This window comes from Diaporthe amygdali (genome assembly GCF_026229845.1).
Source record: "Diaporthe amygdali strain CAA958 chromosome Unknown NODE_17_length_903054_cov_64_435670, whole genome shotgun sequence".
In the NCBI taxonomy this organism is placed as follows: domain Eukaryota; kingdom Fungi; phylum Ascomycota; class Sordariomycetes; order Diaporthales; family Diaporthaceae; genus Diaporthe; species Diaporthe amygdali.
The window spans coordinates 700,570-716,319 of NW_026517037.1; the positions used below are offsets into that span (position 1 = coordinate 700,570).

Sequence of the window (15,750 nt, forward strand, 5' to 3'; positions counted from 1 at the left end):
TTGATGCTATCCTTCAAATGGTTCACATAGTCTGCACTTGAACATGTGTGCTCTCTGATGAGTTAAGCAATCTCATTCAAGACTTGTGGACAGCCTGAAGTCTGGCACGAAGGCATTGCGATTCACTGCTTGAGTTCAAGTCATCAGATATCCTGCGTATGATGAAAAGCAAAACAAACAGCCTATCAATCACTGAATTCGGTTTTCATTCCGGGCATACTAGCCAGATGGAATTCAGAGGTTAGTAACGTCGGCAACATGGCCCGCAAGCATGTGAAACTGGGGTCGGCCTTTCATTAATAAGCCCGCCCGTCTCTTAGAACCATGACGGGCCGGCGCCAAGCCAGGTCACGATGGCGGGGGTTAGGCGGATCGATTCTGATCTTCACGTCCCCATTCCAGCCACCCAGGGTCCAGTGCGGTCTTTTTCTGCCTGGTGACAAAGGCGACCGGCGGTTATCATCCGTCGAGGTCCCCGTAACACCTGCTAGTCTGGTGCTCGACATTTACCACGAATTCCCCTGCCGCACGCGAGGTTAAGGTTGTTAATAAGAGTGTCTCAGGTCGTGCCCCAGGAACAGGCAGGCTTTCCGACGATCACAAGCCCGCATCTTGCAAGCACAACGGCGGGTCAAGCGTCTGCCCGAGTCAAACTGTCCGCCGGGATTCCGTCACTAACCCTTCATTTCTCATTGCTTTGCCGTTTATACATCTACATCGCTTCTATCAATTGGGATCTGCCGACGATCTAGGCTGTTAACATTATAACTTTTATTTAATATTATATACACAGAAAAGATCAAAATCCAACATGGTTAAAGAGATAGAAGGGCAGTTCAAGGTCGGGGACACAAGCCTCTACACAAAAACATGGCTCGTGAGTAACACATTCCACCCAACGACCCGTCCACCCATCATCTCACAGGCCCGACCTCTCTCACCCTGCCGTCCCGCCTCACCCGCTGCCGTGTCTCACACCCCGGCATGCATCCAGCCGAGTGCATCATGCTGACATCCCGTCCCACCCGCAGCCCGACGGCCCCGTGACAAACACCAAGGCCAAGCTCGTCTTCGTGCACGGCTTCAGCGACCACGTGGGCCGGTACTACGGCTTCTTCCCGCACCTGGCGGGCGCAGGGATAGCAGTGTACGCCTTCGACCAGCGCGGGTGGGGCCAGAGCGTGTCGCGGCCAGCGGACCGCGGGCACACGGGGCCCACGGCGCAGGTGCTCGCCGACGTGGCGGCCTTCATCACGGGCGCGGCGCTCCCCGCCGAGCCGGCCGCCGCGCCCCTCTTCGTCATGGGCCACTCGATGGGCGGCGGCGAGGTGCTGGCGCTGGCGAGCACTGCCGCCTACGAGGAGAGCGTGGTGGCGCGCGTGCGCGGGTGGGTGCTCGAGGCGCCCTTCATCGACTTCCCGGCCGCGGCGCGCCCGGGCGCCTTCAAGGTCATGGCGGGCCGCCTGGCCGGGCGCGTCCTCCCGCGCATGAAGCTCGCCAACCCCATCCCGCCCGAGGACCTGACGCGCGACCCGGCCGTGGTCCAGAGCCTGCGCGACGACGCGCTGTGCCACGACACGGGCACCCTCGAGGGCCTCGCGGGCCTGCTGGACCGCACCGCCGAGCTGGCGGGGGGCAGGTACCGGCTTAGCCCGCGGGTGCAGAGCCTGTGGCTTGGGCATGGGGACATGGACAAGGCGACGTGCTTCGATTCGTCAAAGGCGTGGTTCGACCGGCAGGCGCAGATCCCTGATCGGGAGTTTAAGACGTATGCGGGCGCGTTCCATCAGCTGCATGCTGATACTGACCGGGAGGAGTTCTACAAGGATGTGGAGAGGTGGATTCTTGCGAGGTGTGACGATGGGCCGGGGGAGGGGGCAGCGGCGAGTGGTGATGCTGCTACTAAAGAGGCCGAGTCCTCTCAGTCCCAGGGAGGTGACAAAGTCGATGCGAAACTGTAATATGCTTGGACGGGTGCGTCTCGGGGAGAGGATGTGGCGCGGTGCTTTTCCTGGCCAAGATGGCTGGCAACAAGTCAGCACGACTGGGCACGCAGCTTTGGGTCCTGGTTTCGATACTGCAGCGTACGGGGAGTGCAGTGAGAAGCAATTTGAACTTTGTCCCGCCTCTGCCTGTATGTGGTAGTGGCCATCATATCACACAATCTCCTAAGTTCAGCAAACTTTTTATTGCCCAGGCCTTTTTCCCTGTCTTGGACTATTTGTCTTTACTACTCGAATAATCATCACATATAAATTCTAAGGCAAAACTGGGTCGAGAAACCTCTACAAACATTGCGCTGTGCCTCTGCGAACAAATTCAATGAACCCTTTTTGAAGACGAGTACCGTATTGAGAGATGTTCCGGACAACCGACGAGGTTTTGCTGGTCAGCCTGGAGCATCCTGACGACCAGTAGTACGCAGACATCGCGGCAACTGGGACTGAAGTTTGTCACCTCTTAATTGAGGGTCTGGTACTACGATCCGGGTTCAATCATTGTCACTCATGATGGGTTCTCTAAGGATGACTCCGATCCTTAGGTAGCTGGTTTCACAACTCATCACCATGATTTACTACGAGGCCCAGAAATGGAGGGAAGATGGTCAAGTTAGTATAAAAGCAGTTCCTCCTCTTTTTTGTCTGACGAAACTGTATTTTCTTCATGAGGTCATCGTGGGCAGGAAGCAACAGGCATGTCTTACGATTTTCAAAAGCACGTACTCGAAAAAATATGCACAGAGCTGCAGGATAACATGGATTCACCTGGACAGCTCTTGAATCGACAACAGTGCGGGAGGGAAGTTCCTGAGCAATGCCATGAGTGGGCAGGCTTGGGTAGCAGTGTCTGGTATCCAGGCATGTATCCGCGATGAATGCATCCCTGAAGTCATGTCCCCGCCCCCCCCCCCCCCGGGGTGCACAGCTATGCATGCTGGGAGGAAGGCAAAGCTCGCCAGGCACGCTGCTCGAAGGCCTAGAAAGGTGATCCAATCCCCGGTTCATTCTAGCCAGAACCTATTGACCACTAGCTGGTGGCAGTTCTCGACGACGGGTGGTCCAAGAAAAGCACGACAGGAAACGGTGCCAGGCTTGATGACATGAAGACGCCGGTAGTTGACGGCGGGCCATGCAAGGTCCAGAAGTGCAGGCCAGGATGCCCCACCCCGCTGATCTAGCCCACGCACTGCATGGGCTAGATATCTGCTACATACTGTACCCACGGGCATGTACTGTGACTATGGTGCATAGCACCATGACACCGGCTGGTCGGCAGTGTTGATGGGGTTGAAACGCTTGGTATCCCGATTTGCGCCGAAACATGGGGAACTTGTTATAATAGCATGTGCCCCAACATGGACATCAGTCTTCCCCTTCTTCTCTCTTGTTTCTCTTCTTTTCAACATTGCCAAGTTCCAACTGGCTCTTGGTCCACAAGGAGAATGTTGTCCGTCGATATTCCAAATGCCTCTCACTGGACATGAGTCGTTCCAAGGAAGCTCACCGCCGGTTCCCACCCCTCATGTGCTGTACTTACAGTAACACACGTCTGGCTCTCTCGACGCTGCCAATCAAGTCTCCAACCCCGACCAACCAGCCCAGCCCGTAAACAACACCCCGTGGCTGGCGCGACCTGCGGGCAATGGGTTCCGAACCATCCGCAGCAGGCGAGGATAAGCCCTACCAGGCAAGGTCCCCTGCGAGAAGGTCACTTTGGGACCCCCATGTACAACGCGGCGCTATGCAGATCAGAGTCAGCCGAGCGGGGAGCTGGGAGCTCAAAGAGGGATCCAGCCTCGAAAAGACCGCCTCCCGCCTCCCTGACTGCTGGTAATCTACCGTGCCGTCACCGTCAGCTCGAGATTAAACTGCCCTGCATCTCGCTCTCGCTCTTTAGCGCGGCCGCCAAGTAGGAAGCTCCCCTCCTCCCACCGCGATAGCTCTGGGATTTGCGCGACGGACTGCCCAGACATCAGGCAAAAGGAAAAGGGCCTCATTTTAAACCGCTTCGAGGTGGGTACCAAGGTAGGGAAGCTTCTCTTTCAAGGTTTGCGTATAAGTTGCTGCTGTGTGACCGTGAATCTATTTGTCTTTGTGACGGCTTTGCCCTTGCTTTGCTCTGCCCGAATCCTAATCCAACCCAAGGCCAACTCAGCCTGCCGCCCTGGACGACCACAGACTTCGCTTAGCTCACGACGCAGACTGGGCGAGCAACATCCCCTGGTTTCTCTTCGTGTACGCTCACACACACGACTTTCTTCGGTCAATGACCAGTTGAATACCGTCCCAACCCATCTCTCAACTGGCAAACAACCAGCAAACGCGACTCAAAATGGAGCCCGACCTCTCAGCCACCATCACTCACCACCCGCACCCTTTCCACCTCCACCAGCACTCGTCCCATGTCTCGCGATCAAACAACCATACACCAATGTCTAGCGCCCGATCCACCCATGGCGGCAACAGCCATGATGACGTTGCGGCAAGCACCGCCCTCGAGGCCGAGCAGGTGAACAGCGAGCAGGATGGCGCCCACGCGCGCCACCCTCCACAGCAGGAAGACGTCGAGAGCCAAAAGACAAACGGGCGGCTCCCACGATATTCGGTCGAGAGCGACCCCTTTGGCCTGTCAGCGGGCTACAAGACAGCCGACGAGCTGGAGAAGATCAAGGCCAACATCTCTAGGAAGCGTGACGGGCCCTCCTCCTTGTCTCACGTCGACGGCAGCAACCCCTCGTCGCCCGCACCCAGCATCAGGCGCGGCAAGTCCAGCCTGCTTCCCAGCTTCGGCCGCAAGGCCGTGCAGTACCGCCGTCTGCAGGGCTTCTACAACCGCCAGAACGAGACCATCGAGCGCATGCTCAAGTCGGTTGATGAGCACGTCGCCGAGGCCAAGCACGAGGCGGGCGAGGATCAGATTAAGTTCAAGATCGCCGTCTGGGGATCCTTCGCCGCCAACATCGTGCTGGCCGCCTTGCAGGTCTACGGCGCCGTTTCCTCCAGCTCGCTCTCGCTCTTCACCACCATGGCCGACGCCATCTTCGACCCCCTCAGCAACGTCACCCTCATCTTCGCCAACCGCGCCGTCAGGCGCGTTGACCCCGCGCGCTTCCCCTCGGGCAAGGCCCGCCTCGAGACGGTCGGCAACATCACCTTCTGCTTCCTCATGACGGCCGTGTCGCTGATACTCATCGCCTTCTCGGCCCGCGAGCTGGTCGACCGCGAGGGCGAGAACGGCGTCAATCGTTTCCACCTGCCGTCCGTCATCGCCGTCAGCGTCGCGTTCACCACCAAGCTGGTGCTGTTCCTATACACCTGGGCGCTCAAGGACCGGTACTCGCAGATTTTGATCCTGTGGCAGGACCACCGCAACGACCTGCTGATCAACGGCTTCGGCATCCTGACGTCGGTGGGCGGGTCCAAGCTGATCTGGTGGATCGACCCGGCCGGCGCCATCATCATCTCGGTCATCATCAGCTTCGCCTGGCTGCGCACCGCCTTCACCGAGTTCCTGCTGCTCGTCGGGGTCGTCGCCTCGGTCGAGACCCAGCAGCTCATCACCTACGTCTGCTGCACCCACAGCCCCGCCATCCGCCAGATCGACACCGTCCGCGTCTACCACTCGGGCCCGCGCCTCATCGCCGAGGTCGACGTCGTCATGGACCCGGACGATTCCCTGCGCAGCACCCACGATGTCGCGGAGGATCTGCAGTTCAAGCTCGAGAGCTTGCCTGATGTCGAGAGGGCTTACGTCCACGTCGACTACGAGACGGAGCATAAGCCTGAGCATTTCTATAAGAAGGATCTCTAGGCGACCTGGCTTGCTTGTGTTTTCCTCTCAATCCTAAGCATAATGAGGAGTTACGGTTGTTCATGGGGCTTCTTGCCTGGGCGTAAGCGTATCTCAGGTTTAATCATAGACATCTCCCCCTCGTACTGCATGAGCATACAGAGACGAATATTTTCTCGGCTGTCACCGAGCCGCTGCAGTTCATCGCAGCTCTTGCTGGCCGTTCATTCGCCGTGTGAAACGATGGCGATGTAATAATTGTCTCGAAGAGAAATTCGTAGACAGCAGGCCGAGCGATTTGCTTCCCACCACCCGCAAGGGTCCACTGTTCGTGAAGATATTCCACGAGTTTTGCTTTGCGGTGATACTTTCGTTACTCAGTCCTCTTTTTCCCAGCAATGGCCGTCCGTGTCATATAGTTCCTGTGCAGAAATCCTTCTATCATCTTGGCACAGCCGGTTACGCTTCTTATATTGATTGCGTGATCTGTACATGGATGAGGGAACTACCAAGTGACATAGATATGCTAGCTCGGGATGTTTACATGAAATGGTGCTTTCTCAGCTCGAGGGGTAATTGTTTTGCCGTCAGGAATTCCCGTATACGTTGATGAAGGGGGATACGGCCGGCCGGTCGTGACTACATCGATAGGCTGAATGGCGAAGGCTGAACGGCGTATGCCGAACTGATACTGGAATAAAAAGGAAGCCAAGGCTTCCGTCTCAAGCACCGAATTAATCTCTTCGGCGGCTTGCTTTCTTCGCTTCGAGCCACATGTTGTGGCTAGTGGAGGAAGGAAGCTACGATGTGAAGACCGGCACAGAGCTCATGTTGAGGATGGATGCTATTCTCTGCACCACTAACGTTACCCTGTCGGGCTTGAGCAAAGGGCAGCAACCGACTTTTACCCACAAGTCTGTACTGAACCTCTCTCCGAGCATCACTGCCGCCACGCCGCGAGCGCACCTTGGCAACCTTGGCTGGCCCACCCGGTCCAGACTCGCCGGCAGCTCACCAGACGCGGAAACGCACGCCCGACATGGACGACGGACTCAAGGATATCAACCACACTGGCGCCTGGCGCCCGCGCCCGCCACACTGGGCAAGGTCAGGACGCATCTGCGCGCGGACGACTGCGGCGCAGATGCGAGCGTTGGAGGTCTGCGGAGTTGCCAAGGCGTCGACTGACATGCGCGCAGAGCAGGGCCCCCCGCGACGGGCCAGTTATAAAGGCTCGCAGTCGCCTTCGACCGGCCGGTGTCCCCTTGACGACTTATTTCCCCTCAATGGCGACAGATCCCTCGCCTGCATTCTCTGTGTCTCGCGCGTGGGGGGTCGGCGCCTTGGCGAATAGACGGGCAGAGATATAACGCCTTCGAGCGCGAGTCGACGGCGGGACCACGGGGAAGGGGAGAATGGCGGATTTCATACCTGCCCTTTGCGGCGCTGGCGATATTGATTCGGTCGCTGCAGGGATTCTCGGACTAGGTTTTGACACTCTGTGCTTTTGGCTCGAACGCGGCCCCGTGGCTCACTTATAGCATGCCCGGCTCTATTGCGGCGGTTCGGCCGCAGGCTGCCGATGAGAAGTCGGTGGTTGTCTTGCAGGACGATAGGGATGGTGATAGCCCGTCTGTCACGGAGGTTCTCCAGGAGAAACCCAGAAGGACGTGGAAGTCCTACCTGTGGGACACGTTCGACAAGTCGCCTGAGGAGCGCCGGTTTCTGTTCAAGCTCGATGCTGTGTTGATGACGCTGGCTTCTCTGGGGTATTTTATTAAGTACCTTGATCAAGTGCGTATTCTACCCTACCATTTGTTACCGAGCGAGTACAAGTTCTGACTGTCGCAGGTCAACATCAACAATGCCTTTGTGTCTGGCATGAAGGAGGACCTGAACCTCTTCGGGAATGAGCTGAATTACATGCAAGTATGCTGGACTGTGGGCTACGTCTTGGGAGAGATCCCTAGGTAAGATAGTGTTTGACTGATCATGTTGAGGCATAGCTGACCTCTTTGCCAGTAATTTGTTGCTCACGCGTATCCGTCCTGGAATATGGATCCCCATTTGTGAGGTATGTTCAAAAAGCAACACGACAGAAAAATGCCCCTTACTGACATCCTTTTTAGGTGACTTGGTCGATCCTCACAATCCTGTTGGCAAAATGTCAAACCGCCACTCACGTCTACGTCTTGCGTTTCTTCATCGGCCTGGCAGAGAGCACATTCTACCCAGGGATGCAGTACATCATCGGGTCATGGTACCGCAAGGACGAGCTGGCCAAACGCTCGTGTCTGTTCCACGCCATGGGTAATGTCGGCTCCATGGTATCAGGCTACCTGATGGCGGGCGCCCACAACCTTGATGGCGTACACGGCTATCACGGATGGCAATGGTGTGTCAAGACTTACTAAATCTCTTACTAACAAATTGGTCTAATGGACTAAGTATTTCTCTGCAGGCTCTTCATCACTAACACGATCGTGTCGCTGCCTATCGCCATCTCAGGCTTCTTCTTCCTGCCGGACTTGCCTGAGATCACCAAAGCGTGGTACTTTACGCCGGACGAGATCCTCCTCGCGCAGAAGCGCATGCGGCTGGAGGGCCGCGCGCAGCGTGCCCCGTACACGAAAGCCAAGTTCAAGAAGATCTTCTCGAGCTGGCACATCTGGACGCTGGTGACGCTGTACATCATCTTCAACAACGGCAATGGCGGTTCGTCGCAGCCGGCATTCCCGCTGTGGCTCAAGGGCGAGGGCTACACGCTGCGCGAGGTCAACATCTACCCAACCATCACCGAGGTCGTGAGCATCGTCACCACCCTCATATACGCCTGGACGTCCGACAGCCTGTTCCGCGGCGCGCGATGGCCCGCCATCGTCTTCTCCGGCCTCGTCAAGATTGTCGCCTACGTGCCGCTCACGGTCTGGGCCGTCCCTGATGCGCTCAAGTGGGCGGCCTTCATCCTCTGCGGCTTCGGCGGCGGCATCAGCGGACTGACATTTGCGTGGGCGCACGAGATCTGCAGCGATGACAATGAGGAGCGCGCGCTTGTCACGGGCGCCATGAATCAGATGGCGTATGTGTTCCAGGCGTGGCTGCCGCTCGTTATCTGGCAGCAGGTCGAGGCGCCGGCGTACCCGAAGGGGTATCCTAGCATGGTTGGACTGTCGGTGGCGCTGATTGTGATTGCGTTTGTCATTCGGTTTCTGCATAAGCGGGAGGCCCGGCTTAAGGCTGTTGCGGTTGGGCGCGATGTTGCTTGAGGGTGCAAGAGTTATAGAACTCGGCGACATATTGGTAGGACGTAGGTTCTCTGGGCTCACTTAAGCGTTCTTTTACAGTCAAATGGCCTAGTCTACTTATTTGGGCAGTCTGTTTCAAAGAGCTCAAAGCCTGAGTAATCGTCGAAAATTCACTACTGAGCGGCGGCCCTCTTGATACAAATAAGATCGAGGTTAGTGGGTGACATCTCGGACGGCTGGATAAAAATGGTGTCTTACCGAGAGGACGTGAAAATATTGATACGCATCATAACCAAGCATATAATGTCAGAGAAATCAATGAAAGCCGGTATAGCTTTGAGGTTAAAGACCCAAGCAACCCTCTGATTGCAGCGTTTATTATAAAATATTCCATGCATGTTATTGCTCAGGTGACAGTAACAAGCAAGCTCGCATAAAGAACAGTAGAGAATTGGGGTTTTCCTAAATTTCCATTAAATTTTACTAGATTTCAAAATAATTTCGATTCGATTTCATAGATTTTAATGAATCTCATTGGATTTCTTTAGATTTCAATATTACTCAATGCATGTTACTAGATTTCACTGAAGTTCACTGGAATTTCGCCTTCAGAAATTAGAATGAGCCCTCATTGCCATCTCCATTTTACTCTCTGACTCTCCGTTTCCATCTTTTCCCGACACAACACAACAGCAACGGGAGGGCTTCTGTCTTGAGTCCATTCGCTGTGAGCTTTGTGACCGACCCACTTGTAGCCTGATCAGTCAATGGAGTGATTCGCCCGATGAAGCGCTGCCAATTCCTGCAACTGTGCCCCTCTTGTCAGCTACCATACTATCTCAAGGCATCCGGGTGCCTGATCAGGGTACCACGTCATCTGCAGAGCGGCCCAGTTCATTACATTTGTTGCCTGTTCGAATCACAGGACAACTTCAATCCTTCAACAATCATTATCTCGTGTTCATCCTTCGGTATCTGTTTTCATCTGTCTAGCTATTCGGCGTGCTTCAAGCGCTTGATCAAGAATCTTCTTTGCTTTATGCCTATTTAGTAACCTGGCACTCATCCCCATTTCTAAATACACATATGAGTCATTCCACCGTGCTCAACTCCGGCATACCATGCCTCTCTGTTCGAAATGTCAGACTATCGAGTCGGCGGCTTTTTCGCCTGAGACCCATTGGACTACTACTACTACTATCCACTATTTGCTTCTGGGAGTCACCTCAAAGTGCTTCTTTGGCAGTCAATTCTGGGGTACTCTAGCTGCGGAAGAAAAGACTCTGGCTTGCAAAGCACCGTCAGCACGCATTGACATATCACTTTCTCGTGAGGAAATGGGGGGCAATGTCTCTTTCTCTTTCAAGCTCCCTCCTTCCCTCGAAAATTTTCAGATGTTCCGTTTATATACTCCAACAGGTGAGTTCACACAATCTGGGAGACCAAGCACATTATACTAAAGTTGTCAACATTTCTTATGCCTTGTGAATGCGTACATCGATAAGTAATTGTAAAACTTCTAGAAGCTGGCCAGGTACCACAAACTATCTCCGGAAATACACGACACAGGTCCAGGTGGCATTTGGTGCGCCACTGGCTTAAGAATTGCGAGGCCAACCACCCTCTTTGCCGATATACTGCAATCCCAGAGCAGAGCTGGCTTCCAACAAGGCTGGTGGACGTCGGGAAGTGGGGTTTCAGCGCAGTGCGTGTCATCACAACTGCCGAACTCGGCTCGAGAGATCTATCTTACCTTGCATTCAGCCATTGCTGGGGATCCCAAAAGTTTCTCGTTCTGAACAAGACGAACATCAAGATGTTTCAGTCCCGGATACCGGTCTCTGACTTGTCCCTGAACTTCCGTGATGCGATCTATGCGACACGAAAGCTTGGCTTTCGATATATTTGGATCGATTCCCTTTGCATTATTCAGGGGTCCGACGGTGACTGGGAGCAGGAGGCTCTCGCGATGAACATGGTCTACAAACATGCTGTCTTCACTTTGGCCGCAGCCGCATCTGCTGATTCCTATGGGGAACTCTTCCGCAAGCGAGTTCCGGAAGTTACCTTGCCTTACAAATTAGAGGTTGACCAGCCGTATACTTCCTCGGATCAGAAAGCCTCAAGGCGTTGGCCCAAATTCATCCATCGGCTCCGAAAATCCTACTCAAGTCCTACGTCTGGTCTTTCACCGAGTCTGGTCCCAACGGATTTGCCCCATCCGACTATCCATTTGCCAGTAGGAGCTTCCCAGGCCGTGGCAGCCTCAGCCTCAGGGTCGAGCAAGTTGCCTCATTGGCAAGTCCATGGATGGGAATCTGAAGAGGTCTATGAAGCGGAAAAGTCCAAGGCTCTGGAACACCTAGAAAGGCTCATTGAAATAACTGCGGCCCAAAGACCTGAGTTCCCTCGGGGATTGCGACGTCAAGCTGTGGTACCTAGGGAGGCCGTTACATCTCCCAAGGCGTTCTACGCCGCGCCCTGTAGGCACTGGGAAGGCGGAGTCACAGAGACACCACTTAATAGGAGAGCATGGGTGATTCAGGAGAGAGTTCTCTCTCATCGCACAGTCTACTTCAGCGGAGACCAGATATTTTGGGAATGTCGAGAACTTGATGGCAGCGAAATCTTTCCCCGGGGCCTTCCAGCAAGGGAGCAGGGTTATACAAGGACGGGTTACAAAACACTTGACCCTAAGACGATGTTCCTGTTGCACAATGTAGGGGGATTTCGTGAATCTGATCCATACGAGCAATGGGAAAGTCTAGTTGCGGAATACACACGATGTAGCTTGTCCAATCCAAGAGACAAGCTGGTTGCTATATCCGGCTTGGCAAGAGAATTCGCGCGCACTTTCGAAGACGATCTCGTTGCTGGTCTTTGGCGGACGAAGCTGATCAGCGAATTGGCCTGGTACCGAGACAATACACAACTGGGTTCGCGACCACAAGGCTACCGTGCTCCAACCTGGAGCTGGGCTTCCATCGACGGGGGAGTTTTTTTCCTACCGCAGTCGCAACTGGACGTAGATTACGTCCAAATCTTGGAGATTGACTGTCAGTATGTAGACGACAACACAATGGGAAGGATTCGACACGCGCACATCCGCGTCAGAGGATATCTATTTCAAATCTCCCTACAGAAACGCCCCGACGACAAATTCGCCACTGTTCTTCACTTGGACACACTTGCTGATCTTACTAGATCCGAATACTTCTTTCTTCCACTCATTGTAGATAAGCTTAATGGTCTTTCCGGCCTGCTCCTCGAGCCTATCTCTGAGGGCCCGGGTGGGATCTATCAACGGATCGGCATGCTTCAGATACGGGACGGCTACGTGATCTCTGAACTCGCATACAGAAAGGTCATAAGGCGAAAGACAGGTCAGCACGCATGGTTTGACAGAAACACTGGACGGACTGAGATTGTGATTGTGTGACTCTGCTGGTTGAGGAGAATTCCTGTCGTACCTAGTAAATACCTCTACAAATGCCTTCACTATATGCCTGTGTTCATAGATTCTACGGCAGAATAATTATGTCGAGCGCGGAGTGGTGTTTGGGAAGTGAGCGAGCGCATTCCTTGAGGTCTAGGGAAGGAAAGGACGAGTTACGTCTACAGTCGACAAGCAAGCGGGGCCAAAGGGCGACTGTGAGGCTGAGACGACGAAGTCTCAGGACATGAAGGCCAACGGCATCTGAAGGATCTTTGTCCCTAGAATCCAGGACCGAGTCCGCCTCCTTTTTGGAAGAATTTGCCGACTGAGAATGGACTCGTTACAAATTGAATGGATGGGCTGATTCGGCTGGGTACCAGGAGGACAAGGAGAAAGGACTCGTGGACATCATGGATCTTGTACGGAATTCGAAGCCACAGTTTCTCGATGACGGTGCGGCCTTCCTTTTTTTTCATTTTTTATTTTTTTTATCTTCTTCTTTTGTTTTGCGCAGAGTGATCAAGTTTACTGAGATTGAGATACTTCACAATGTTTACATGGGTATCTTCTGAAGCTCTGCAAGACTCTCTGAGGCAGCTACAACTTGAATCCTCCGACCAACAGGTTTGTATATACCCCGTCAGAGTCGTACTTTTGCTTGATTGTCTTCAGCCGCGCCAAATTTGTAGCATTGTAAGACTGGAAGACATCCTGCCCATTTCCCGCATTGTTGAGATATAAGAAAGGTACCAAGTAATCCCCTATTTTAGAATGCATCTCTGAGTTGATATCCGAAATGAGCTTCTCAATCACCTCGGTGTCGTTTTTAAAAGTCCAGGAGAATGTCTCTTCGCACATGAAGTATGGCCCTGCGGCGCTGTCGATGCCCATTGGGTCGCCCGCAGGGTCAAGTCCCCGATTGGTCTCGATGAAGGATCGGGAGATGGGATTCATGGCGAGAGTGGAGATGAAGCCATTGATAGCCGGGCCGCGTTCCTGGGTATAGTTGAAGAAGATGTCATGCGCAGCGTACAAGGCGTCCAGGCTCGACAGCATCGTGAAACCGTGGAAGCGGAAGTTCTGGCCGTGAACCTGGTCGAAGCCCTGGTCAGCCTCGACTGACCAGTTCGCCAGGGTGCGAGACGCGAACGTGTTAGTCTTTGGGGTGACGGCCGGGGGGAGAAATTGTTGCAACGCGGGAGGGGAGGTTTCGTTGTTGCTATTGTAGAACAAAGTTGCCGAGTACGAGATGTTGGGCCCAGCTGCCGGGACGTAGGAAATAGTTGGGAGGACAAAAGCGCGCTTGTCCTGTACACCGTTCTGGGCGAAGTCGTAGAGGTTCGCGATAAAGGAGTCACGTTGACCGGAGCCGTAGGCAACGCTGCCCACAGACACTTGTGTGATCTCGTAAGTTTTGAGGTCAAATTTCGTAACAATGGCAAAGTTGTTTCCGCCGCCGCGGAGTGCCCAAAAAAGATCAGAATACTGGTTTTCTGCGGTAGCATAGACCACAGCGCCGGAAGACAAGACCGCCTATATTGCTTCAGTGTCCTTCCTTTTACACCAGCCTCTCATAAGGATCAGACACTTACCTCATAGCCAATCACATTCCCTGACGCCCAGCCGTACTGGTTGCCTAAGAAAGACATTCCTCCTCCCAACATGAAGCCGGGGACACCGACGACCCCGATACGACTTCCAACCACGGCCAACCCTTCCGGCGATAGGTAGTTGTAGATGTCTGCCCAATTATGCCCGGACGCTACTGAGATCGATTTGCGGTCTTCGGCGAGCTCGAGGCCTGTCAAATTTGAAGTCGCTAACAAAATTCCCTTCGAATCGATGTTGGCCGCGCCCGCTATGGGCATCCATCCGCCTCCGCGCACAGCAAACTGGATTCCGGAGTGCACCAGTTTTTGCACTGCATATGCCATGATTTCCGGGCTATTTGGCGTGAAAATACATGCTGGTCCAAGCCAGTCTTCTGCACTGAAGTAGTCTGTCTCGAAGTGTCAACGTTTCATGGTGCTTGTTCTTCTTTCGGATGGCTCTACACAGCCTCAAAGCTACAGCTGTGTGATCGTATGCCGGGAAAAAGGACACGATCTTTTCACTCCAAAGGTAGCCGATATTGTGAAAGCTAGTAGAACATGACATACCTTCGTTGATGGAAGAGTACTCGGTGTTGTTAGGGAGAAGGGTGAGCTGAGGGTGATCTCGCAGGAAAGATGAGCAGGCATCAATGGCAGACTGGTTCAACAGACAACTCGCGAGGTTTGGAAGTACCAGCAAACCCAATATAAAATTTCTCGAGCGTAACCCATACGGAAGCATCGTGAAAAGTTGAAGGCTGCGGCTGAATCGGTATAGAGAAGGAGTGGTAAAGGTGTAGAACAGGGATATGTATACGCAATGCTGTTGCTAAAAGAACAATTCAGATGATCCTCAGGATGAAGACGCAAGATTATACAACCTGCTAAGTAAGGGTGAGATTAGTCGGGCCCCTTTCTTTTTTTGAACATGTCCTATTTGCGAACGTGCAGCGCTGGAGGCGCAGTGTCGCTAAAAGTCCAAATATATATACATATATATGTGATTCGTGTACAAGTGGAGGAAAAGTGCTACGCCACGTGAAAATTGGGAAGCAATAGGTCTTCATTAGGGGCGATGGGCTTGATTTTCGATAATGTCTTTCTCCATTCATCAGGGCAATGAACTGAAGCCTGCGGCAATGATCTGCATTAATCCCCTGAAATTCGTAAGATGATTCGTTCATTGAACACCTGTAATCTAAACGCTGTTCCTTAGTAAAGCAGCGAGGAATTCTGCTTAGCCCGTATAAGCCAGTTCAGAACGAGACCGAACCCTAAACGAGACCGGACCCCACCTTATAAGACAACGTGTTATACCTCCTGTAAGCACTGCCAGAAGCAATATCAGCAGGATTAAAGATGGGGTGAGAGAGCGTCGCTTCCTACGCGGTCAAGTAAAGATATGACTTTTTATAAAATCCGAACCAAGACCACGGTGTCTTTGGGATTTCAGAAGAGCGATCTTCACATTGCATGACAATAATCTAAGTCGAGAACTGAATTTTATCCAGACTCAGAAGTATCAGAGTCTGCTGCAATGTTTGTCTTTGAACGAGCATCTCTTTTTTTTTCAGTGAGGCTTTTCGTCCAAACGGACACACATTGAGACGAATGCATTTGTATTCGCTGTATTCCATGATGTTGTCATATAAGTATAGGGATTTATGTCACGGTAGCCAGGCACAAG

General features: G+C 53.4%; 6 protein-coding genes across 6 annotated transcripts; 5 read left to right on the forward strand and 1 right to left on the reverse strand.

The window, feature by feature from the left end:
• Window positions 1–811: 811 nt before the first annotated feature.
• Window positions 812–1,961, forward strand: J7T55_005172 (serine hydrolase-like protein; the record flags this gene model as incomplete). Its single annotated transcript, XM_053144545.1, has 2 exons — window positions 812–877; window positions 1,032–1,961. 2 exons carry the CDS (start codon window positions 812–814, stop codon window positions 1,959–1,961), a joined length of 996 nt encoding a protein of 331 aa, XP_052992896.1.
• Window positions 1,962–4,332: 2,371 nt separating this feature from the next.
• On the forward strand, window positions 4,333–5,811 carry J7T55_005173 (uncharacterized protein; the record flags this gene model as incomplete). The annotated part of the gene is made up of 1 exon (XM_053144547.1): window positions 4,333–5,811. The coding sequence occupies one exon, from the start codon at window positions 4,333–4,335 to the stop codon at window positions 5,809–5,811; it is 1,479 nt and encodes a 492-aa protein (XP_052992897.1).
• Window positions 5,812–6,564: 753 nt separating this feature from the next.
• On the forward strand, window positions 6,565–6,978 carry J7T55_005174 (uncharacterized protein; the record flags this gene model as incomplete). The annotated part of the gene is made up of 1 exon (XM_053144548.1): window positions 6,565–6,978. One exon carries the CDS (start codon window positions 6,565–6,567, stop codon window positions 6,976–6,978), a length of 414 nt encoding a protein of 137 aa, XP_052992898.1.
• Window positions 6,979–7,332: 354 nt separating this feature from the next.
• On the forward strand, window positions 7,333–9,056 carry J7T55_005175 (uncharacterized protein; the record flags this gene model as incomplete). The annotated part of the gene is made up of 5 exons (XM_053144549.1): window positions 7,333–7,584; window positions 7,642–7,760; window positions 7,813–7,864; window positions 7,920–8,185; window positions 8,252–9,056. 5 exons carry the CDS (start codon window positions 7,333–7,335, stop codon window positions 9,054–9,056), a joined length of 1,494 nt encoding a protein of 497 aa, XP_052992899.1.
• A 1,795-nt stretch (window positions 9,057–10,851) lies between these two features.
• Window positions 10,852–12,736, forward strand: J7T55_005176 (Heterokaryon incompatibility protein; the record flags this gene model as incomplete). The annotated part of the gene is made up of 3 exons (XM_053144550.1): window positions 10,852–11,518; window positions 11,606–12,418; window positions 12,657–12,736. 3 exons carry the CDS (start codon window positions 10,852–10,854, stop codon window positions 12,734–12,736), a joined length of 1,560 nt encoding a protein of 519 aa, XP_052992900.1.
• A 332-nt stretch (window positions 12,737–13,068) lies between these two features.
• Window positions 13,069–14,805, reverse strand: J7T55_005177 (Bifunctional solanapyrone synthase; the record flags this gene model as incomplete). Its single annotated transcript, XM_053144551.1, has 3 exons — window positions 13,069–14,004; window positions 14,064–14,470; window positions 14,631–14,805. The coding sequence occupies 3 exons, from the start codon at window positions 14,803–14,805 to the stop codon at window positions 13,069–13,071; spliced, it is 1,518 nt and encodes a 505-aa protein (XP_052992901.1).
• Between the last annotated feature and the right edge of the window lie 945 nt (window positions 14,806–15,750).